This window comes from Perognathus longimembris, chromosome 2, assembly GCF_023159225.1.
Source record: "Perognathus longimembris pacificus isolate PPM17 chromosome 2, ASM2315922v1, whole genome shotgun sequence".
Classification (NCBI taxonomy): Eukaryota; Metazoa; Chordata; class Mammalia; order Rodentia; family Heteromyidae; genus Perognathus; species Perognathus longimembris.
Genome location: NC_063162.1, coordinates 39,274,016 through 39,296,348, shown reverse-complemented (window position 1 = coordinate 39,296,348; position 22,333 = coordinate 39,274,016). Strand labels below are relative to the sequence as shown.

The 22,333-nt window shown below is 36.6% G+C and overlaps 1 protein-coding gene across 1 annotated transcript in view; it reads left to right on the top strand.

Annotated features, from left to right (window-relative positions):
- Positions 1–579: 579 nt before the first annotated feature.
- The window catches only part of Tmem26 (transmembrane protein 26), a 35,175-nt gene continuing 13,421 nt past the window's right edge, over positions 580–22,333 (top strand). The window contains exons 1-2 of the mRNA XM_048338848.1: positions 580–905; positions 18,028–18,106. Coding sequence (XP_048194805.1) covers positions 715–905; positions 18,028–18,106 — 270 coding nt within the window. The 5' untranslated portion in view covers positions 580–714. The remainder of the gene's footprint in view (positions 906–18,027; positions 18,107–22,333) is intronic.

Genomic DNA, 22,333 nt, shown 5'->3' with positions numbered 1-22,333 from the left:
GGAAACTCTCAGAAAGAGCGGTGCCTCTGTCTATCTGGCTCTCCCTGGTCCTGGCAAGTTTCAATTCTTCAAACTGATCAGAAACTGCATTTCGAAAACTGCTTGGACAGCCAATTCTTTGGCTCCCCCGTGTCTGAGCTTCGAATCACCATGAGAACATGTTGCTGAGATGTGGGAGTGAATTCAAGAACATTTTCTGTAGATAAGAAGGAGGTGATCTCTCTCTGCATTTCTGGCTCCTTAAACTTCAGTCCACCTACCTTCTCTTCAATTTACCTCCACCTCCCTGGAGTAGGGGGGTGATCCCTGGGGTGGGGGCGGAGGGGCAATCCTCAAGTAGACGGCTGAGGGTGGGGATAATGGGCAGGGATGGAAATCTGCCTCCCCCCCTCCCCAATCCCAGGACTGGGAGGGAAATAAGCAGAGCTGGAGAGTGAACACCCAGGAGGCTGGTCTGCCCCAGACTCTCTGACCCCCACCCCCACCCCAGCAGTGGAGTATAGCTGGGTTTTGATCCCCCCCCCACACACACACTTTTTTGAAGAGTTCTCAGGAAGTTTGGGGGGAGGGGCGAGTGGCGCTCTCCTGTCCTCCTGGCATTGGGCGCGGGAGGGTGAGGCGGGACTGCAGACCGCAGCAGGTCTCCGTGCTGTCACGTTCCTGCCCCGGGGCAGATCGCGGTGCGGGTCGGCGGGACTCCGCACTCTGATCGGCATGGGGGGCCTGGTCTTTCTCAATGCCCTGGTCACCAGGCTGCTGTTTGTGCTGCACTCGCTGGTGGGGGTCTGGCGAGTGACCGTCGTGAAGAATGAGCCGCGGTACTGGCTACTGGCGTTACTCAACCTCCTGCTCCTCCTGGAGATGGTGCTCGCCCTCAAGTTCAAGCGCGGCCGAGGCTACAAATGGTGAGCGTCCCGGGACGCCGAGGGAGGGAGGGAGGGTGCCCCTGGGTATTGTTGGTGGCATTTGCAAGCAGCCCCCTTTCCCCACCTCCTAGTCCCCCTCTCTTTCTTCGAATTCAGATCCCCTTTGTCCTTTTTGGGAGCTTGGAAGGCGCGGGAGATGCGTGCGCGGCTCGTGGGCACGCAGTGGTAGCCTTGGGTGCCAAGGCAGCCCCGGGCAGTCTGCAGCGCTGATCACTACCGAGGTTCACCCAGTGCCCGATTTGGAAACTCACAAGATGAGGAATAAAGAAGGGAAGAACTTGTTTATTCAGCACAAAGTGCCCCCCGGATAGGGGCCAGGGGGTTGCTAGGTGCCTGTTTTGTCCATTTGGGAGCTGCCAGCGTGCAGGTGTGGGGATGCCTTCACCTGGCATCCGCGGCCCTGGCGCAAGCGGGGCGCACAGTGAACCCTCCACTGTCAGAAACCCCCTGGCTGCGCAGAGCGCCTCAGGTTCAGCCACTTCCCTTCTGTCAGCCCCTGGCGCGCTTGTGGTTTCTTGCAGCCACTTTTCCATTGTGAGTGAAAATCCGCAAGTGTCCTGGGCTCTGTGGTGAGGAGCCAGCTTCAGGTTCGATGGCTTAGGAGCTTGGCTAATGGCTAGCTTATCTTGCCACGCATGGGGTGCCTGCGTTGCTGGCAGAGGCACCAGTGGGTAGCGATTGTCTTAACCTCAACCTGTGAGAAGTACAATTCCCACCCGCTGCTTTTATTTCCTCCCGTACTGGATGGCAGAAGATGTGGAAAAATTGCTGTATTCTTTACAGAGCATCTCCATTCTGCTGTCCATCATACTCCTAGACTATTTGCATTGTAAACTTCTCCAAGTCAAGCCTCTTCCCATATTATTATTACTACTATTTTAAAATAAGACTGTGTTTTCACATATATTGATACTTTGAAAAAATACCTAATGCTACAAGAAAGGAGCAGACAATATTTGCCAATTTAAGAATTGCATACGCTTTCGTGTTATAGTTACCATCATATTCAGGGGGCAAAAGAAGACCCTCTACAGATTTACATAATTATATATAAAGCCTTGGTTAATTTCATGACAACCATAAGAGAAAATGCCTTTGAAGATGATGAGATTCTTCTTGCTTGAATTTTGTATTGTTAAAATTTTCTAGAATTATCAGTGTTCAGGTTATCGGTGTTCAGGGCATTCAAGAACAATCCTCATTCAATACATCAAAAATTTGGATTATTACTCCAGTCCTCGTGCTCATGAACCATTTACTAATTATGAGACAGTCAAGGTGCTTTCTACCATGCCTTTTGGTAATGTTTAAGAAAAACTGTATTGACTTCCCAAGTAAGCCTCATGGTTAGAAACATGAAAGGGGAGAAAAGTATTGGTTCATACAACATGTCATATAACGCTGATTCAGTCTGAGCTGAATAGCTTTAGTATATTAGGTTAGCCATCTCTTCCAGACTGGAAAATGACGTCTCAAGTTGAAAAATGTTCCATGTAAAGTAGTCATGTCACCAACCACCAGTTTTCTGGGACAAAAGTTAAACTCAAAAGAGGAGCCAGCTCAGCAGGACCTGAAGTAACCTCTCCCTCTCCAAAAGTCCATCAGATCCATCCCAGTTATGTAGAAATACAGTAGCCAGAGGAACTTCAGCTGCATGCCTATGTCATTACTGATTGTTGAATCAGGCAGACATGGAATTGAAAAGTGAGAAAGGAAAAGTGGCTAGAACATACATGAATGGAACATACAGTGAATAAGATAACAGAGAACTGGCAATGGACTAATGTCTAAAATTGGGAAGGAGTCTCAAGATCAGACCAGTGATGAGGTAAAATATAAGCATTCCCACTTTCTTACTGTGAGAACTTATGTATGGTATTCAGTGTCCCTGAGCCTTGGTCTTGAATCTGTAAATATTTATTTGGTGGGTTCTTGAAGAACCCTTTGAGATAGTACATATGTTGACAGTCCATGAATAAAGATGAATTCTCTCTAGATCTTAAGATTTTCCTTTATTTTCTTCTTATTCTTGTATCAGCTAGATATATTTTATGTATGTGCAAGTCGAATATCTTTTCTAGAGAGATTAGCCAAAACCATTGGTTCAAGGTGGAAAATGTGAGGAAAACATATTATTTATAAAACAGACCCATGGTGTATACTATGCATTGTAATAGTAATTAAAGGAAAATATTTTTGGCTCAACATCTTAACTAATATTTGAAAATCATTAAAGAATGTAATTGATAAATTGGTCTCATAAAATGTCAGGAATAAACAAGTCTTTGTGAATAGTCTACAAGGAAATATGATTAGTGATGCTTTGTTGAACAGACATATTGGTCATGCTTGATCACACCATAGAGCACTGGGTTTGAAAATAGGGTCATTTGTGCAGTGACTAAAGCCTACAAATTACTTTGTCATGAGAAAATAACAGTCCGAGAATGGGCTGCTCAAAGCATAGATGAAATTATTCTTGAAATAACATGGTAGCAATGAAAGGTGATTTGATTTGAGTCATATTACATTTCTACGTTGAAGTTTTTGAGACTTTTTCTTTGCTTTTGAGTGATAAGAAAATTTTTTCTTTACAAAATGTAAGTTAATGGACTCTACTAGAGTAAACATTATAATAGTGTCTATGCTATTTCTACCTAAAATATTTACATGTCAATCTATATAAATATAGGTCTATATAAGTATGGAAATTTCTGACCTATAGATCTTATATTATGTGATATGCTCTATAGAACTCAAAGTACCCATTTCTAAAACACCAACAAGCAAATTAATTTATATTATGTTAGTGGGAAATAATGTTGAAAACAACCTGATTATCCATGAAAGGAATAGCTGGATAATTATGATGTATTCACACTACAGAATATCTTTTGTTATTGAATATAATGAACTAGTTTCTAACCAATGGAGATATATGCATGTTGTATTGTCAGGAGAATAAAAGTAACAAAACTGTAAATGTTATAGGCCATTTAAAAAATGGGCATAGGAGAGGAATTTCCCTTCACATAAATTGGAAACCGTGTCTTCAAGTTAAAGAAGAAGCAAAAGCAGCAGCAGCAGCAAAAGTGGAAGACGAAGAGGAGGAGGAAGGAGAGGAGGGGGAAGAGGAAGGAAATGAGAAGAAGAGGAAGAAGAGGAAAAGGAGGCAGTGTTAGCTTCTCTTTCATATTCAAAATTAAATATTATATAGCAGATGAAGATGCACATACATATAGGATGAAAAAGCTCCTTTACTTGAAAATTATATCTATGAATTTCCTTTGGGTCATTCTGGGCTACTTTTACTAAAATTTACACCTAGACTCCTAAAAATCAAATCAATAGAAATTATGGCACGAGACACATACCCATATAGAGGAAGATGTGATCTAATTTTTCAGAAATGCAGCAAACATGTTACATGTGTCCAAGGAATTTTTCTTTAGCTATTCTTTGGAAAGGGAAAATGGAAAGAGAGTTGCTGAGCTCAGCTATCCAGGGAAAAGCAGCATTACATCAACACTATTAACTTGCCAGTTGGAGAAGTTTAATATGCTGGAATCTATAGGATTGAGAAAGAGAGCCAAAGACATAACCCTCGTTAAATTTAATAAATATATGTAAGGAGAGTTTTCTCTTTTTCTACCCAGCATTTGTTTCACCTGCATATTCACTTACATTTTTACAGGATGGAAATTAGTACCACACAGTTTTAGTTTATCCTAATTTTATTTACAGTTATCTGGACAGGAATCCAATCGATTGGTGGATTACTATTTAGGTAAAGTCAGATCCAAGCCAATAGTGAGAAATATTACACAAGGGACAGAAAATTGACCAAGAAAGTGATAAAGCAGAAGCTTATTCACTTGAAAGCAGGGGATATCTGAGACTAAATTTAATTCTAAATTGAAATGACTGACAAAAGTATAGATGTTAAATGCTGAGTTTTTTTCATGGAAAGTTTGTGACTGCAAAGAAATAATGTATTTGAGTTAATAGATAATATTTCATGTATGTGCTTTCATATATATATATATACATATATATCTTTCCCTTTTCCTTTGTTAAATTTAATGAAACAACTGTTTGCTGACTTGCTTAATAAGTAAACATGATATGATGCTAGACATTTTGTGACTAGGGAGAAGAAACAGGAAGCAAACAAATATGAAGTTTAAAAAATAGTATTCTTATTGAGTGCTCTAAAGGAAGAAAATAAGGATAATTAGGAATAGTATTTATTATGCTCAAATGAGTATTACACACAGATTATCCCATTTAACCCTTACAAAAACTGTTATCATTCTGTTTTTGTCTCTACACACACACTTTTTTTGGTACTAGGGATTAAACTACGGACCTCACACTTGGCTTTTGTGTTCATTGTAGGTGCTGTACTACTTGAGCAATGCCTCCAAGTTCTCTACTTTCTTTTTTCTCTTTTATTCTTTGTCGGTTTGGTTTTTTGTTGTTGTTGTTGTTGTTGTTGTTTGCCAGTCCTGGGCCTTGAACTCAGGGCCTGAGCGCTGTCCCTGGTTTCTTTTTGCTCAAGGTTAGCACTCTACCACTTGAGCCACAGTGCCACTTCTGGCCTTTTCTGTATATGTGGTGCTGAGGAATCGGACCCAGGGCTTAATGTATATGAGGCAAGCGCTCTTGCCACTAGGCCATATTCCCAGCCCCTCTTTGTCGGTTTTGGGATTTGGACTCAAGAGTCTGAGCTTTTTTTGCTCGAGGCTAATACTACCATTCTGAGCCACAGCACCACTTTCGATTTTCTGAAGATTAATTGCAGATGAGTCACATATATTTTCTTGCCTGAGTTGGCTTCAAACTGTGATCCTCAGATTCAGCTGCCTGAGTAGCTAGGATTACAGGTGTGAGTTCTCAGTACCCGGCCTGCCTGCCTGACTGCTTTCCTTCCTGCCTGCTGGAATTTGTTTTCCTTTTCCTTCCGTTTCTTTTCTTTTCTTTTCCTTCCTTCCTTCCTTCCTTCCTTCCTTCCTTCCTTCCTTCCTTCCTTCCTTCCTTCCTTCCTTCCTTCCTTCCTTCCTTCTTTCCTTCCTTCCTTCCTCCCTCCCTTCTTTCCTTCCTTCCTTCCTCCCTCTTTCCTCCCTTCATGCCTTCCTCTTTATCTTTTGCCAAATTGGAGATAAGAGTCCCATGGAATTTTCTTCCTGGCTAACTTTTAACCTCGATTCTCAAATCTTAGCCTCCTGAGTAGCTAGGATAATAAGTATGAGCCATTGGTACCCAGATTAATTGTTTTTCTGGTGTTATTGGGGTTTGAACTCAAGGATTCACATATCAGGTGCTGTGACACTAACTACTTAGCCATCCCTACAGCCCTTGATTCTTCCTATTTTGAAATGAAAAAACTGAGGCATAGAACTTTTATATATTTTCACTCAGGATTACATTGTCAGTAATTTGGAGAAGGTTAGTAGGGAAGACTCCAAGCTCTCATGTCTGTTCATTGCACTTCTTAAGAGCCTGGAGAGAAATGGATGTGTGGTTCTTGGTGAAAGAAAGGCAATGTACAGCATTGAAGTTACAGTAAGAAAACCCAGTGATATCGGACTGCTAGAGAGTTGATCATAAAGAGGACACCTTTAATAGGTGAGTTCTAGAAACAATGGACAGATTTCTTTATCACTCTCCATTCTACTACAATATACAAAATGCCTACTGTTTCATGGTAGGTGTTGTAGAATAGTAGAAATGAAGGGGGATGGAAGTAAATGAAAAAGGCAAGTTTCTTTCCTCAAACAAAAAAAAAGAGAAAGTTTTAACCAAGGGACTCAGAAAATAATGAAAGATGTAAATATTAATAAGCCAGTGAGCTAACAGATAATGTTAAGCAAGTAAATAAATAGTGATCAAAACTAAGAATACTTAAGTGGAATGAGTTTTAGTGAAGGGATGGCTGGAGAGGTGACATTTGAGCTGAGGACTTAGAAATGCAAGAAAGCCAGACATGGGATGAATGCTTCATAGAGAACAAAGCTAGAAAGAGAGACTATGTTCTTGTGCCTAGAGACACTTTTAAATGCTGTCTTTAGTGTGTGTCCCTGTCTCTTCTCCTGTGTCACCTGATTCTACATGAAAATAACTCTTCCTCATTTTTAAATACTTACCATAATCTTATCTTAAGCACTTGTGTGCTAGAAGTTGTCTGGATGGCTCATAACTGAAAAGAGGAAAGACAAATTAGGAAGTAATAAGAACTGATACTAAATTCAAGTGTGTTTATGAAAATTCAATTAAACCTGTTTTGAGTATTCAACTAACACTGGACAGCTCCATGGTGAAGGAACACCTGTAGACATGACAGATATATGCTGCATAAAAGATAACGAATTTTTTAACATTAGTTTTTGAGTACTACAGGATTACTGATGGAATTCTATATGGCAGCATATACTTCCCTCTATTAAAAGTGTTTATTAAATACCAGAGAGAAACTTGAGAAATGAGTATGTTCTTTCTCTGTTATCCTCCACTGATCTTTTTGGACCCCATAGAAGATAAAATGGAGGCATTTGGAAGAAGATCTTGTGACTTCCATAATGTCTACATGGGCATTGGACCTTCTCTCAGAGGATAGATTGGGCAATGTCTCTCCCTGCTCACACTGTTTGTCATGAAATCTCTCCTTATCTTCTTAGTTATTCCAATAACACTTTTTACTATGTATTAGATTTCCCAGCTCTGTCTATAATGTGTATCAGGAGTCCTATAATAGTATATTCTGGTATGTGTATAGCCATGTGTCTTTTGTATTCTGAGCCTTGAGCCCAGTGTAAAAATGTGGCTTTAATTTGTATTCCTCTGGAAACACAGATTGCATATTACTATCAAGGGTGTTTTGAGTAATTCAAGTCATAGTTGAGGAAGAAGACTCGTGTCCTTAAATAAGTCGAATGTAATACTATGTTGGTGTTTAGACAGTATCTCCAAAAATTGAATCATTAATTAATAACCATGCTGTCTCCATTCATATATTTATGGAGACCTTTAGAATTGAAACTCAAGGTGATTGTCATTTCATAGAATTTTTTTCTTCACTGGAAGGAAAACAAAATAGAAATTACTGTGGTGGCTAAAATAAGTCAGCATAATATATCCCTACTTTTAAATTTTATGCATTCCTCCCATGGCAGTCACATTATTATGCATACACTATCAGGACAAATGTGAATTGTTTAGCTTCTTTTCCAACATTAGGCAATTCATATTTACATCAAAGTTTATTCTCTCCATGTGCCTGCCTTATACTATGTTGTTAGTTCCTAAGAAGTACTAGTATCAGGAGAGTTGAGTCTCAGGTGGTTAAGTCATTTTGTCAAAGAAAACAAATGCTTCTTTCTGTTAAATGTTTCTTAATGTATGCACTATACACCCTGCTATTTTTGAAAGTCACATTGAAAGAATAGTAAAGACATAAAGATGGCTGCTATAAAATGCCAAGTGTGGATTGGTTTTGTTACCTTTCTCTGAATATAGACCTACCACCTATAACTATTGACCTCAGTAGGGTAGATATGTACAACTGACTTAAAGTTGCATATTTATTAGAATAAAAATAATCCCTAATAAAATGAACCCTAACATTAGTGCTCTTGCCAGACCTTGTATCTTCTGTCCAAGCCCCTTTTTTTTCTTCCCGTGATCGTTCTTCCAGTCTCATGCAACATTTTAGTTCCTCTGGAAGAGCTTCCCAAGGCATGGTGATAAGGATGAAGATGATGGTTGTAAGGTTAATAGAGGTGGTAACAGTCATCAATTATTGAGCCTGTTACATATCCATTATGACCATCCTCCTGACTGTATATATTAATTTATCATTACATTAGGATGAGGGCACTGACATACAACAAGGTGAAAACCTTACCTAACATCACAACTAATAATAATATATCATAAAAAAATTTCAAGCATCTGGTAGGCTCTCACATTTATTGAGCCAGACTTTTGCATTAATTCTTAGCCCATGCAATCTGCATACAGTCCTCCTGATACTATTACTGCTCCTACATGCAAATGGAAAAGCCAAGGTTTAGGAGCTTGGAGGACTCCCCTTCCTAGGAATGAAGCCTTGGTGATCCTGTGTGGAGCCCTCCTTTCCCCAAATTTATCACCCTAGTTGTTGGGCTGTACCTTCAAGAACCAAATTCGGCTTTACCCATAGACAATAGAACTATATGGCTTTTAGGGTGTTTCCCTAGTAGACAAAGGGTCAAATTTCTCTATTTTTCACTCAACTTGCATAAGTAGATCCCAAGTGACCTACTAATAGAGAACTAGGATGAGTTTTCTTACAATGCAACGTGGAAAAGTTCATACTAAACATATGTCTCCAAGACATTCTTGCTCAAGCAGATGTCCTTGTAAAAACCAAAATGGGTTGTAAAGGGTAAAAAAGAAGTAGAAAATTCTAGACTGTCTTTTTTTTTTCAAATTTTTATTATCAAACTGATGTACAGAGAGGTTACAGTTTCATACGTTAGGCATTGGATACATTTCTTGTACTGTTTGTTACCTTGTCCCTCATACCTCCCTCCCCCCTCCCCCTTACCCTTTCCCCCCCTGAGGTGTTCAGTTCACTTACACCAAACAGTTTTGCAAGTATTGCTTTTGTAGTTGTTTGTCTTTTTTTACCCTGTGTCTCTCAATTTTGGTATTCCCTTTCAATTTCCTAGTCCAATACCAGTATACACCGTTTCCAATATACTCAGATAAGATTACAGAGATAGTGTAGGTACAACCACAGGAAGGTGATACAAGAACATCATCAATAATAGAAGCTACAGATACACATGGGACGTTGAAAGTAGTTACAACTGTGATATAACAATTGTCTCCATAACATGGAGTTCATTTCACTTAGCATAGGTCTTAAAGGGAAGAAACAGCCTTTTCTATAGAACAAAAATAAATACCACTGTCTTTATATCAAATGAAATAAACTACATGACAAACATAACATTAATAATAATTTATAATCTCAGGAAGTATTAAAATTCCTTCAATCAGAAGTGAGTTAAATTCATTTATTCATTAAACAAACATACATTCATTCAAGAAGCCTCATTGCACTAGATGTAATAGTGTTCATGAAGGAGTAGAAAATAAATGCAACTATAGGAGTACAGTACCTAACAATTGTCTGAAAACCAAAGACTTTTTCACAATTTCAACTGTGCAAAAATGCTGCAAGGCCAAGAATGAAACAGCAAGGAAGGTTGTTGATGAAAACATATTGGACTTGGAAATAGCTGTTAAGTGTGCAGGAAGGCAGAGGATGGACATGAAGTTGCTTGAACAAGCACAGAGCTGGTATTTAAGGTTTTAGTAGAACCAATTCATTTAGGAAGATGTGATGATTTTCCTTGTCTCAAAAATGTTCTTTGAAAAAAAATATAGCACATAGATATTAATATTGATTTTTCTTTTGTTCCTGTGACTAGTTTGATAGTGAAATGCACTAGTGATATTTATTTATTTATTTATTTTGAGGTACTGAGCATAGAAACCAGGCCTTTGAGTTTTCTAGGTTAAAACTCTACCACTTAAACCCTACAACCAGCATTTAGTGAAGTTCAAATGTGACCTATTCAATTGTGACAAAGCTGTGCTTGCTTCATATATAGTCTCAGAAAAATCTTAGGTTAAGTGACATGTGTAGAGTAGTAATTTTGCTTTGAGTTTATATACTAATTTAGGAATAAGACTTTATATTTTTGGCTGCAACAATGAAAAATTATAATCAATGGCCATGAAAAATCCAAGAACCCTAATATTCACCTTCAGAAGTAACTAAATATTAACATTCCTCAAGATGAGGAAGACCAATTCTATTGTGATGGATGTTTTCAAATCAGATGAAATTGCCCCCTTCTCTCTTCTGCTATTTTTTGTCTATAAGGTCACTGGAAAACAAACTAATCATCTGATCTCAGAAACAATTAGAATGTATTCAGTCCGTATTCTATTTTCTTCTCCTGTGGAAATTTTCATGACTTTATAGCGACTTAGGGATGGCCTCCCTTGCCAGGGAGCAGGTGTAAACTAAGCTCTGGAAACAGAGGTGGTTGATGAGCATCATGCTAATTAAGAAAATATATGGATAGTAGTTGGAATTGATCCAGTGGCTTCTTAGGCACTCAGAGGCTGTGAATCCCACAAAAGCATTGGGTTCATTGTAACTTTCACAGAAAGGTAAGTGAAATATTGAGACCATTTCTTCCTGCATACTAATATCAAACCCTGTACTGAGCAGCATTGATAGAACTCATGTATGTTAAAGTTTGCTTGGAAGAACCAGCTGAAGCACAAGAAAAAAGGAAATCCTCAAATCCTTAGAGCTAGAGGCTCAGAAAAGGGTACTTTGAATTGGTTTCTTGATTTCTGTGAAATTTGAATTTCCATAAATTTTATTGAGAGTACTTAAAGTGATTTAACATGAGATATTTTGAAACTCGAGTCTAGGATCCTTGCAGAATAGCACAGAAATACTGAAAAATGAAATACAAAAAAATCTGTATTCACATAATAATAATTTTAAACATTATTTTTGCTTCACTTAAATATCCATTTTCAGATGTTATTGAGAAAAGCTTAACAATGTTGTGTGTGATACAATGGTTAGTATTTTTCTATATTGCTTCCTTATAATGTTCTATGTTGTAAAAAATGAATAGCTGTTATTTTTCAATTAAAGAGCAGTAATTGTCATTTTTTGAAAGGGGAAAATGGAATCCTAATTCTAGACTAATGGTGAGTTAAAGTAAATAAAATCCATTGCAGCATTAACTTGCTAAATGTCATGACATAATCATTTTTTTTTTTTTTTTTTTTTTTTTTTTTTTTTTTTTTGCCAGTCCTGGGGCGGACTCAGGGCCTGAGCACTGTCCCTGGCTTCTTTGTACTCAAGGCTAGCACTCTGCCACTTGAGCCACAGCGCCACTTCTGGCCATTTTCTCTATATGTGGTGCTGGGGAATCGAACCCAGGGCCTCATGTATATGAGGCAGGCACTCTTGCCACTAGGCCATATCCCCAGCCCCATAATCATTTTTTTGAAAAGTATTACAATTTGTTGAAATGACAGCCTTGTATGATAAATAGTATTTTATTTTTGAGTAAAATGAAATGAAAAAATTAAGTACAGTTCTTAAATAATTCATAGCAAGGCATGCACACATTTGACTAATAACTCAAAGAAATAAATTTGTTAATCAACAAATAAATATATAAATAAATAAAGAAAACTATCCATGGTAGGAGATGTTTTTCCTACCATGAACTTGGGAAAGAACTGTTAGGAAGGCTAAAGGTTGTGAAATCAAAATAATAAAAGTATTGTGGAAAGTCTTATAAAGGAAGGTTTTCATTTAGAATAAGCAGATGAGCAGAGTAGTTTGCTATTTAAAAATTAGCACTAGTAAAGTCCAGCATTCTGACAGAGACTAGGAGATACTGTGATTGCAATAAATCTGAGTTTCTCAAAGCAGTTATCTCATTGGTAATACAATGTGGCAATATTTTCAGAATTTTCTGCTTGGAAGTGTTGCTCATTTTATGATATATGTATTCGATTGTTTTTGAAAATCAGTGTTATATGTTGTATTTTAACAAATAAGTATCTAAAAACTTGATAGCACTTATTTTTGAGTGGATCAGAGCCCATTATGGTATTAGTCTTCAAAGTGGTTGGTATGTACTTATTTCTATGCTATCAGCAAATAAGGAGTGAAATTAATTGGTAACTCCTAAGAAAAGGCATGCAATTTAATTAATTACACACCCAATATGGGATCAAGTTTTATTTATTTATTTTTATAAAACACACACTCTTGCTACAAAAACAAATTGCATTGATCACACAAAATGAAGAATCTACAAACCTACTGTGTGGAAACACCTCATACCTTCAATTTCATCTACTTGGGGGAGTAATAGATTGGGGAGAATTGCAGTTAGAGGTCAGCACTGGCAAAAAACAAATCATGTGACCCCATCCCACAAGAAACCAAGCATGGTGGTTCACGTCTGTTATCACAGCTGTCTGGGAGGCATAGCTAGGAGTATCATAGTCCCAAGCTTACCATAGTAAAAACGGATATCCTATCTTAAAAATAACATAAAGCACGAAGGGCTAGAGCTATGGCTCAAATGGCAGAGTAACTGCCTAGCAAATACTAGGCCCTGAAAGCTAAGTCCATGCAGATCAACTAGGACTCTATCAAATAGCTAAAATATTTGTGGGGAGCCAACAAATTCAAGAAATTCTGAAAGGAACTGTGGGTAAAATTTTTACAGATAGTCAAAATCCTTGTGGGGTACTCTTCTAAGCTGATGGGGAAACAATTACATGTTATCAATTGGCTATGTCCTTTTTGTTTGTTTGTTTTCTGAATAATTACTTATTTATTGTCAAAGTGTTCTACATAGGGGTTACAGTTTAATATGTAAGACAGTGGTTACATTTCTTATATAATTTGTTACCTTCTCTCTCATTTCCCCCATCCCCCTCCCCTTTTCCCTCTCCCCCCATGAGTTGTTCAGTTGGTTTACACCAAATGGTTTTGTAAGTATTGTTTTTGGAGTTGTTTGTCTTTTTATCCTTTGTGTCTCGATTTTGACATTCTCTCTCCCTTCCCTAGTTCTAATACCAGTATATACAGTATCCAGGGTACTCACATGAGATACAGTGGTAGCACGCGGACAACCACAGGAAGGGGATACAAGAGGATCATCAACAAAAAAAGCTACGGTTTCACAGGGCATGTTGAAAGTAATTACAACGGTGATATAACACTCGTTTCCATAACATGGAGTTCATTTCACTTAGCATCATCTTATGTGTTCATAAGGGCATAGCTATTGGGCTCTTGTGATCCTCTGCTGTGACTAGCCTAAACCTGTACTAATTATTCCCTATGAGGGAAACCATAGAGTCCTTTGCCATGCAGAAACTTTTAAGTTTGATGTGATCTCATTTATCAAGTCTTTCTCTGATTTGTTGTTCTTAAGGATCTTTACTCAGAAAGTTTCTACCTGTGACAAAGTGTCCTAATGTCTCTTCTACTTCTTCTTATAATAGTTTCATGGTTTCAGGTCTAACATTAAGGTCTTTTATCCATGTTTAATTGATACTGGTACAAGATGATCTAGTAGGAGCTAGAGTCAACTTTCTGAATGTGAATACCCAGTTTTCCCAGCACCATTTGCTCAAGAGGTTGTCTTTCTTCCAGCCTATGTTTTTGGCTCCCTTATCAAATATTAAATGGGCATAGTCTGTGGGTTTAATTTTGAATCTTCTGTTCTATTCCATTTGTCCTCTTTTTGTGCCAGTGTCAAGCTTTTTCAGTACAAAAGTTCTGTAGTACACTTTGAAGTTTGGTATTGTTATACCTAAAGCATTACTTTCCTTGCTAAGAGTTTTCCCAGCTCTACATCAGACAAGGATTTAATATCCAGAAGATAGATAGATAGAAACATAGATAGATACATAGACACATAGATACATAGATACACAGAGATATATAGATAGATACATACATAAATACATACATAGATTAAAAATTAAGTCCTCAAAGAAAAAGCAACCAAATTATTAAATGGACTAATAACCTAAAGAAAGATATCTCAGAAGAAGTAAAAATGGTCAATATACATGCTAAGAAATGCTCAGTATCTCTGTCCATAAAGGAAATGTAAATAAAAATAATACTGAATTCCACCTCACTCCAGTTAAAATGGCCATCATCAAGAAAACTAACAATAACAGATGCTGTTGAAGATGTGGCCAAAAGGGAACCCTATTACACTGTTAGCAGTATGGAGGGTCCCCAAAAAAACTAAACCTAGAACTACCATCTAACCCAGCAATTCCACTTCTAGGCATTTATTAAAAAGATCACAGACCAGGTTACCGTAAAGTGACTAGCACAACCATGTTCATTGCAGTACATTTCACCATAGCCAAGATATGGAACCAGCCCAGATGCCACTCAGTGGATGAATAGATGGAGAAAATGTGCTGTATATGCATAATTTACTTTTAATTAGAAAGATTCTGCCATTTGTAAAGAAATGGAAATACCAGGAAAATAATTAGATTAAGTAAAGTAAGTCAAGCCCAGAAAGTTGGCATCATATCATTGATACGGAGAAACTTGAATTAGCCTATGAGTAAACACCTTGGGCAGTATGCATGTGGTTTCAAACATATCATTTGAAATATGGAAGATATGAATGAGAAATCAAATAGCTCAATTCCTTTGAAAGGCAAAGTCAAGCTCAACAAAGTAAGCACAAAGTAAACACCAGGAAATTGATGCTTATAAGAGGTGTGGTATGGCCAAGGGGATATGCATAGACAAAGGAAAAAGAAGAGTTGAGTGGAGGAGAACTCAATATATATGCTACAAAAGTAAGAAAGAAAAGGGTAAAGGTGGGTCAAGAGAGATGAATGACAATGTTGAAAGGGCTGATACTGATCAAGATGAATTGTATTCATAAACTGCCTTGCTATATGGCAACTTCTGTGTAATAACTACTTAAATATAATAAAAATAAACTAATAAATAGTATTAATTGTAGTTCTAGAGTCATAAGTGTCTGGCTTGTAAATGCTGGAATATGTTGTTCCTGGAACTTAGGAAGCAGTAAGCCTTTGGATGTGACAATATTTTTCCTAGGCTGTGGGCACTTTAGAGCCAAGGACTGCAAGCATTAGAAAAGCTTTTTGTTCACCTACTCATGATTTATGTGAGTAAAGCCTCTGTCTATTCTATTTGCTTAGTTTTGTTTATTTAAAAATGTGGGCATTTAAACATTCAAGTATTTTCTTCAATGAACATTAATTGAAGATTTAGCAATACCATGGGTGAGAATAGAAGATGAGATGGGTAGCAAAAAGAAATCTAAAGACAGAGAACACCAAGAATCTGCCTTCAAGGAACATGCATAGGAAGCTAGGAAATTGTACAGCATGTTTTGGATACAAGCAATATAGTCATTCATTCCTACCGCTCCTTGAGAATAGAAGTAGGATGTTAATATGCTCATGGGAAACATGTATGAGAAGGACACACCAAACAAAGTTTTCATTATTTGGAGAGATATTTTCTCTAAAGCCATTTTAGAGCCTCTCTTTCCAGATTAGCCAAACTGGGAGGGCCTAAACGCCCTCTTCTGGCAAGTCAAATAAGGCTGTGATTCAGGTATAATTACTTCCTGGGCTCTCAGTTTGATTCCTATTCCTTCTTTCTATCCATTTTCATTTTTTAATGTTGAATACTTCTAATCAAGAAGAATTGAAGTAAAGAGCAATGTTTTAAACTGATTTTTTGTTGAATTACTTTTGTAGCTCTGGGTCTTAAATCCCAATTTCCTACTAAGTACAGTACCACAGAACTACAATCCCAGCCCATAATTTTATTTGTTTTTTTAATACACAGAAGTTAGAATACTGATTAAATATAAAATTATGAAATATTAATGTTTTATATTAGTCAACACGCAAAATCTTAAATCTCCAAGTGTGTGTGTATTTGCATAGCCAAGTTTCTACTTAGAGGAAATATCTTGAAATTGAAAAGTATAATTTTCCAAATATATGTAAGTATATATATATATATGTAATACATAGAAGAGGTTTAGGATCATTGTTGTATTTTTAACTCTTTCAAGAGCCATTATATGTTCAGTGCAATGTTTCCCACAGATTAATATTATAAAGATGTTGTGAAGAGAGGTAATCTCAAAATAATTCAGAAGGAGTATAGGACATTTTGGTCCAGCCAACATCTGTCATGTCAACACAAAAATTTACACATTCCAACTGTCTGTCTTTCCAGAATTCACTTCCCTCTGGGTTTCCTGTGGAAATCTTCCCTCCTGGTGTTTCCTTTGATTTGTAAGGTCAAAGAGTTAATTGCTCTTTCTTGTTTTTTTTTTTTTTTTAAGCGTGCTCAACATAGGTTTTTGATATTTCCTTGAAACCCAACCATCTTCCAAGTCAGATTTTAATAAGATCTTGACCCATAACCTTTCTTTTCAAAATTAGTTTTGGCAGGAAATCAGGGGTATGAGAGTATCTATATTAAATATTGATTTTTTTTAAAAGACTTCTGTTTCTTGCCCTTTCTCCCCTTAGAAGTTCAGGAGAGATATTAACAAAAGGGTTAATAGCCTTAAAATTTTCCTTTTAATTTATATTTATTTATGCTTCTCTCTTGATTCTAATAATATTGGTTGGGTAACAGTTCATCTCAAAAAGGCAAATGTGTACTGAAAGTCTTAATAAAGTCATTGACTTACAACTTTGAGATATTCTGTCAAGTCCAATCTAAACCAAAACACAATTTAAAGAAATATATTTAGGAAGCAAATTTTTTATTTTATTTCAACTGGGGGGGGGCTACATTTTAATTAAATTTTTCATTTTCACTCCTTCTCTTTGCCTTGCTATTTTTGTGTCCTAGCAGATTTTTATTTGAGTTGTCAGAATTTCAAGTTTATCTTGAGAAATAGTCAATCTTCTTGCTATTACAATGTTGAAAAAATAAGTCTGAGATTTACTATTGCTGTATTTACTTTTTGTAAACCATCTTAAACATAATATACCCAGTGCTGTGTCAGAAACTAATGGGCAATGTACCATTAAATCATATTAAAATTAACATCGATTAATTGGATTAGAAATTCAGTGAGAATGACAGCTGCTAGTGCCTTTTACAGTTACTATGTTTCTCTACAATCCATATGGCAGAAATCACATAATGCTTTCTTCTACTCTCATGGAAATAATAAACACTTGAGATAAAAAAAAGGCCGACTTTAATGTGGTCAGCATTTTTTTTCTCCCTTCCCCTCCCAAATTTCCTCCTTTTTGGCTCTCTTCTCCTCGCTACCCTTCATTTCCCTTCCATTTCCCTTTTTCTCTTCTCCTTCTCTTTCTTTCTCTCTCTGTCTCTGTCTCTCTCTGTCTCTGTCTCTGTCTCTGTCTCTCTCTCTCTCTCTCTATCTCTGTACATAAATTTTTTGTAAATGCTAAACTCTCCCTGTTTTCCCTTTCACAGGTTTTCTCCAGCTATATTTCTGTATCTGATTAGTATTGTCCCATCATTATGGCTTCTGGAAATGCATCATGAGAACCAGGTACTTCTTTCTTAGAAAAAAAGAAAATGGAATATTCAGCAATAAGTGACTTATACAGTATGATCTTACTTATTTCATAAATATATTTATTTAAATAATTGGAGTTTTCAAGAACTGAATAAATAAGATGGTATCAGGAAAAGGACCTGATTCCACGATCTGTCAAAAATTTTAAAAGTAAGGCTGGGAATATGGCCTAGTGGCAAGAGTGCTTGCCTCGTAGGTTCCATTCCTCAGCACCACCTACACAGAAAAGGCCAGAAGTGGCGCTGTGGCTCAAGTTGGCAGAGTGCTAGCCTTGAGCGAAAAGAAGCCAGGGATAGTACTCAGGCCCTGAGTTCAGCCCCAGGACTGGCTAAATAAATAAATAAATAAAACAATAAAACAATAAAAACATTAATTCATTCATACTTAAGATTGCATAATTAATTAATGCTTTCTGTTAATTATCTGGTTATTCTAAGCTGCTTTCCTTTCCCTACAATGTGGTAGAATATAGAGGGAGTGAGGAGGTTTAGTTTTAACTTTTGTAAAGTATTCCTGGGCTATGCCAAGTATGAGCAGTTCTCAACAATCTGACCTTCTGTAAAATGGTATTATAGGAGCTCCAGAGCCAAAACAAAACAAAGCTCTTAATCTGTATGTTGCTATGTAAATACAGACTAGTATGGGCTATTTTAAAATATGGACTATGCATGTAACTGAAGATTCATGTTTGGGGTCTCCTTGCTCTGTTTATGAATTAAGAATTTTATTCTAGAGGAATGAAATTAAAGTTAAAAGTGAAACATTTTTAAATACCTTGGGAGGAAAGGTAAGCTTAAACGTATCAGATCTTCCTGACCTGGGAAGAAACTGTGACTTTTTATATAAGGGTTTCATTTTTACAAAGAGCATTTTTTTCATTGAGCTGTTTCCTACATGGAAAATTCAGGTTAGCAGGCTATAGGCTAGGTTAAAGCACGATGGCAGCTGGTGCTCCTATACAACCTTGGGAGGCCATTTAAGTAAAGAATTCATCCAATTCCACAACGACTTCATGGTTCAAGATACAGAATGATGGTACAGAAGAGCTCTGCACTTATTACATAGTCCTTATGTTTCTTTATTAAATGCTTTCAACAAGAGTAGTAAGAATCTGACCTTAAATAGATTTTTTTACTCTGTATTTGGTCATTTTATAGCACAGCTAAACATGTGCTATAAACAGCTAAACTTGATCAGGTAATGTTTACTCCCAAATTTAGAAACAGATGGGAATTTAGCTCTGTAGACTCTTTATTAAAAAGAAAAAAAAAGGGGCTGGGGATATGGCCTAGTGGCAAAGAGTGCTTACCCCGTATACATGAAGCCCTGGGTTCAATTCCCCAGTACCACATATACAGAAAACGGCCAGAAGTGGCGCTGTGGAGCCCCAGGACTGGCAAAAAAAAAAAAAAAGTAATTGCTGTAAAAAGAAAAAAAAAGTAAGTACCAACCATGTAACCATGAAGAAAACACATTTTTCCTCTTAAGATCTCATAGTTATAAGCTGTCTGTGTCTACAGTGAGTATTATTTTATCACCGTATATTGGTTTATTCAAGTTCCTATAGCTTTTTATAAACTACCACAAGGAGTTGAGGAACTGTATGGAAATTGGCTCTGGTGATTTAATAAAAAAAAAAAAAAATGCCCTTCATATCCAATTCCCTGACATGGCTCTTTTCCACAATAACAATTCCTTTCCCCAAATGCTTTTATAATATAAATGTATCTCATAGTTAATTGATATACAGGTCAAATCCCATTACAACAAATAGCATGCAATGAAAAGCTCTTTTTCACCAAAAAAATTAAAAAAGGATTTTGGAGCTCCAGGCAGTACCTCTCTAATTTTCTTACTAGAGAAGAAATTGAGCCTTTAGTAGTAATGGATTTGACACCGAGAATTAAAATGAATGCCCAGAGATTAAAATGGCAGGGTGAGCAGAGATGGAAGTAGATAAAGGAAGACGAAAATGTATTGAGGTTATATTTAATAAAATGAGAAGTGACAGAATAAGGGGACATACAGAAATCCCCTCTGTTCACTTATTCAGGAAATTTTGGTTGTAATAATCACTTTGGTTTTTACAGTTTCTCATATTTGAAGGTATTATCAAATATATTTTATCATTTATAGACCCCAGGACTTCATAAGGTAGGCCTGGTACATACATTTCTGTTTGTAGAAAAGGACCCTGAGGCTCAAAAAGGTTAAGTAATTTTCTTAAGGCCACACAGCCAATCAACAGCAATGCTGGAGGTTAGAACTTAATGCCTATTTAGAGCACTAAGCCACATTGACTTTTACGATATGTTTTAGAAGATTTTGCATCAAAATGATCTGAGTTTTCCATGATGGGAAGAGTAATTTAACCTTCTTTCACACATAGTACATTTACTCTACATTCTAAATATTCTAACTTATGACTTGGCATTATGAAAACAACCTGACCAATTTCATGACGATATTTCTCGTAGATGAGCAATTTCATACCTGTATTCTTGAATCTGGTTGAGTCTACATGCATGGAAACCAATTGGCTATGCCATTGTGACCTTAAGCATTAGTGAGATGTGTGTAGATTGGATCACAAAGTGACTTGTTTGTTTATTGTTTTCAAGTGGTGCTAGGAATTGAATCCAAGGCCTTCTGCGTATTAGCCAAGTGCTCTATCAGAGAGTTACATACCCAATCCTATTAGTAAAATCTGTTTATGAAATGTCACAATGGAAGTAAGGGAACTCTTACATCTCAATGAGCATCATGGTTTAGTTTAATTCAAGGAGTACTTTTTAAGCTATTAAAACTGTTGAAAAACATAGGCCCTGAAAAGACCATCTGTTGGTACCAAACTCATCTTCATGGAATCACTTAAACAATGGCAAATGTAAACAATATAGCCATGAAACAAAATAATCAGGCTAAGCTTAAGAAATCACTTGCTCATTTTAGTCTTAACAAAATTAGTACTTTACAAAACATGTCCTCAATCTAAAACAGCATAACAAGAATGGAAAAAGTTTAGATAAGTATTAATACCACAATATGGATTGCAATGCTATTTACTTCTATGCTAGCTTCTATTACACAAAAAATGACATCAAATACCTTCTGGGAAGATTTTCCTTTCTATTTTTTTAAGGAACACATACAATGGTTGGTGAAATGCTCAAAACATTGAAGGGGAAAACACTTAAAGCTTAAACTTTTGTGTGTGTGTTTTTTTAAATAATTACTTAAATACCAAAGTATTAGTGGATTTTTGTTGATAGCATTTCCAAAACTATTGCAAGGTACACTTTCAGTATGTTAAATGTTTTCATACCTCCAACAGGTGGCCAAAATTTGACCATTCTATTCGTAGTCACAAAACTAGTCTGTAGAGGAGGTGCATGTTAAATATTTAATTTTTTTTATCTGCACTTATCATTTCCTATAGCCCTAGGTACACATGAACATATATCACATACATTACCCCCCACATACACAGTGTACACCCAGTTGGTATTTTTTGCTTTTGTAGATTAGGCCTGTGACTCTTAGCAAATATTCTTGTCATTTCACCCATAACATTAACTACTTGTGTGAAGGGTAGAAAAATATATTTTCTTGGCAGATTTTCTTTTCTACTTTTTAAGTTACACATAGACTTATCAATGAAATTATCAGAATAATGAAAAGTAACACTTTTATAGCTTTAACTTTTTTTTCCTTTTTAATAATTTCTCTATAGACAAAGGTGTGATCCTAAAAGCATGGTCGTGATAGCGGAGGTGATGTATATGTATGTTTCACAAATATGTTAGCACTGCAGATGTTTAAAAAAATTCTTCAGCCTTTAAAAGAAAGCCAGTTTGTAAAATATGCATTGGTTGCCACAACATTTTCTGGTGCTTTCTCTTTCTCTAATATATTTTCTTGTGCCCTTACTCTATCTGCAAAGGACAAAGATCCTTTGCAGAAATTTATGTGAAAAAAGAAACAAAGAAAGAATAAGGGGAAAACCCATGTCATTTGTTTTAGGTCAATTGTAGAATTTTCCATAAACCTAAATTGACTTTTAAACTGACACTCAACTATAGAGAGCACTGAACATGCTAATTTTTTTTTTTTGCTTGTTACAGTACATGACAAGCAAGATTGAAAGTAATTGGGCTACTTATTTAAACAGAATACTATTTTGAGAAACAATCATAAAAT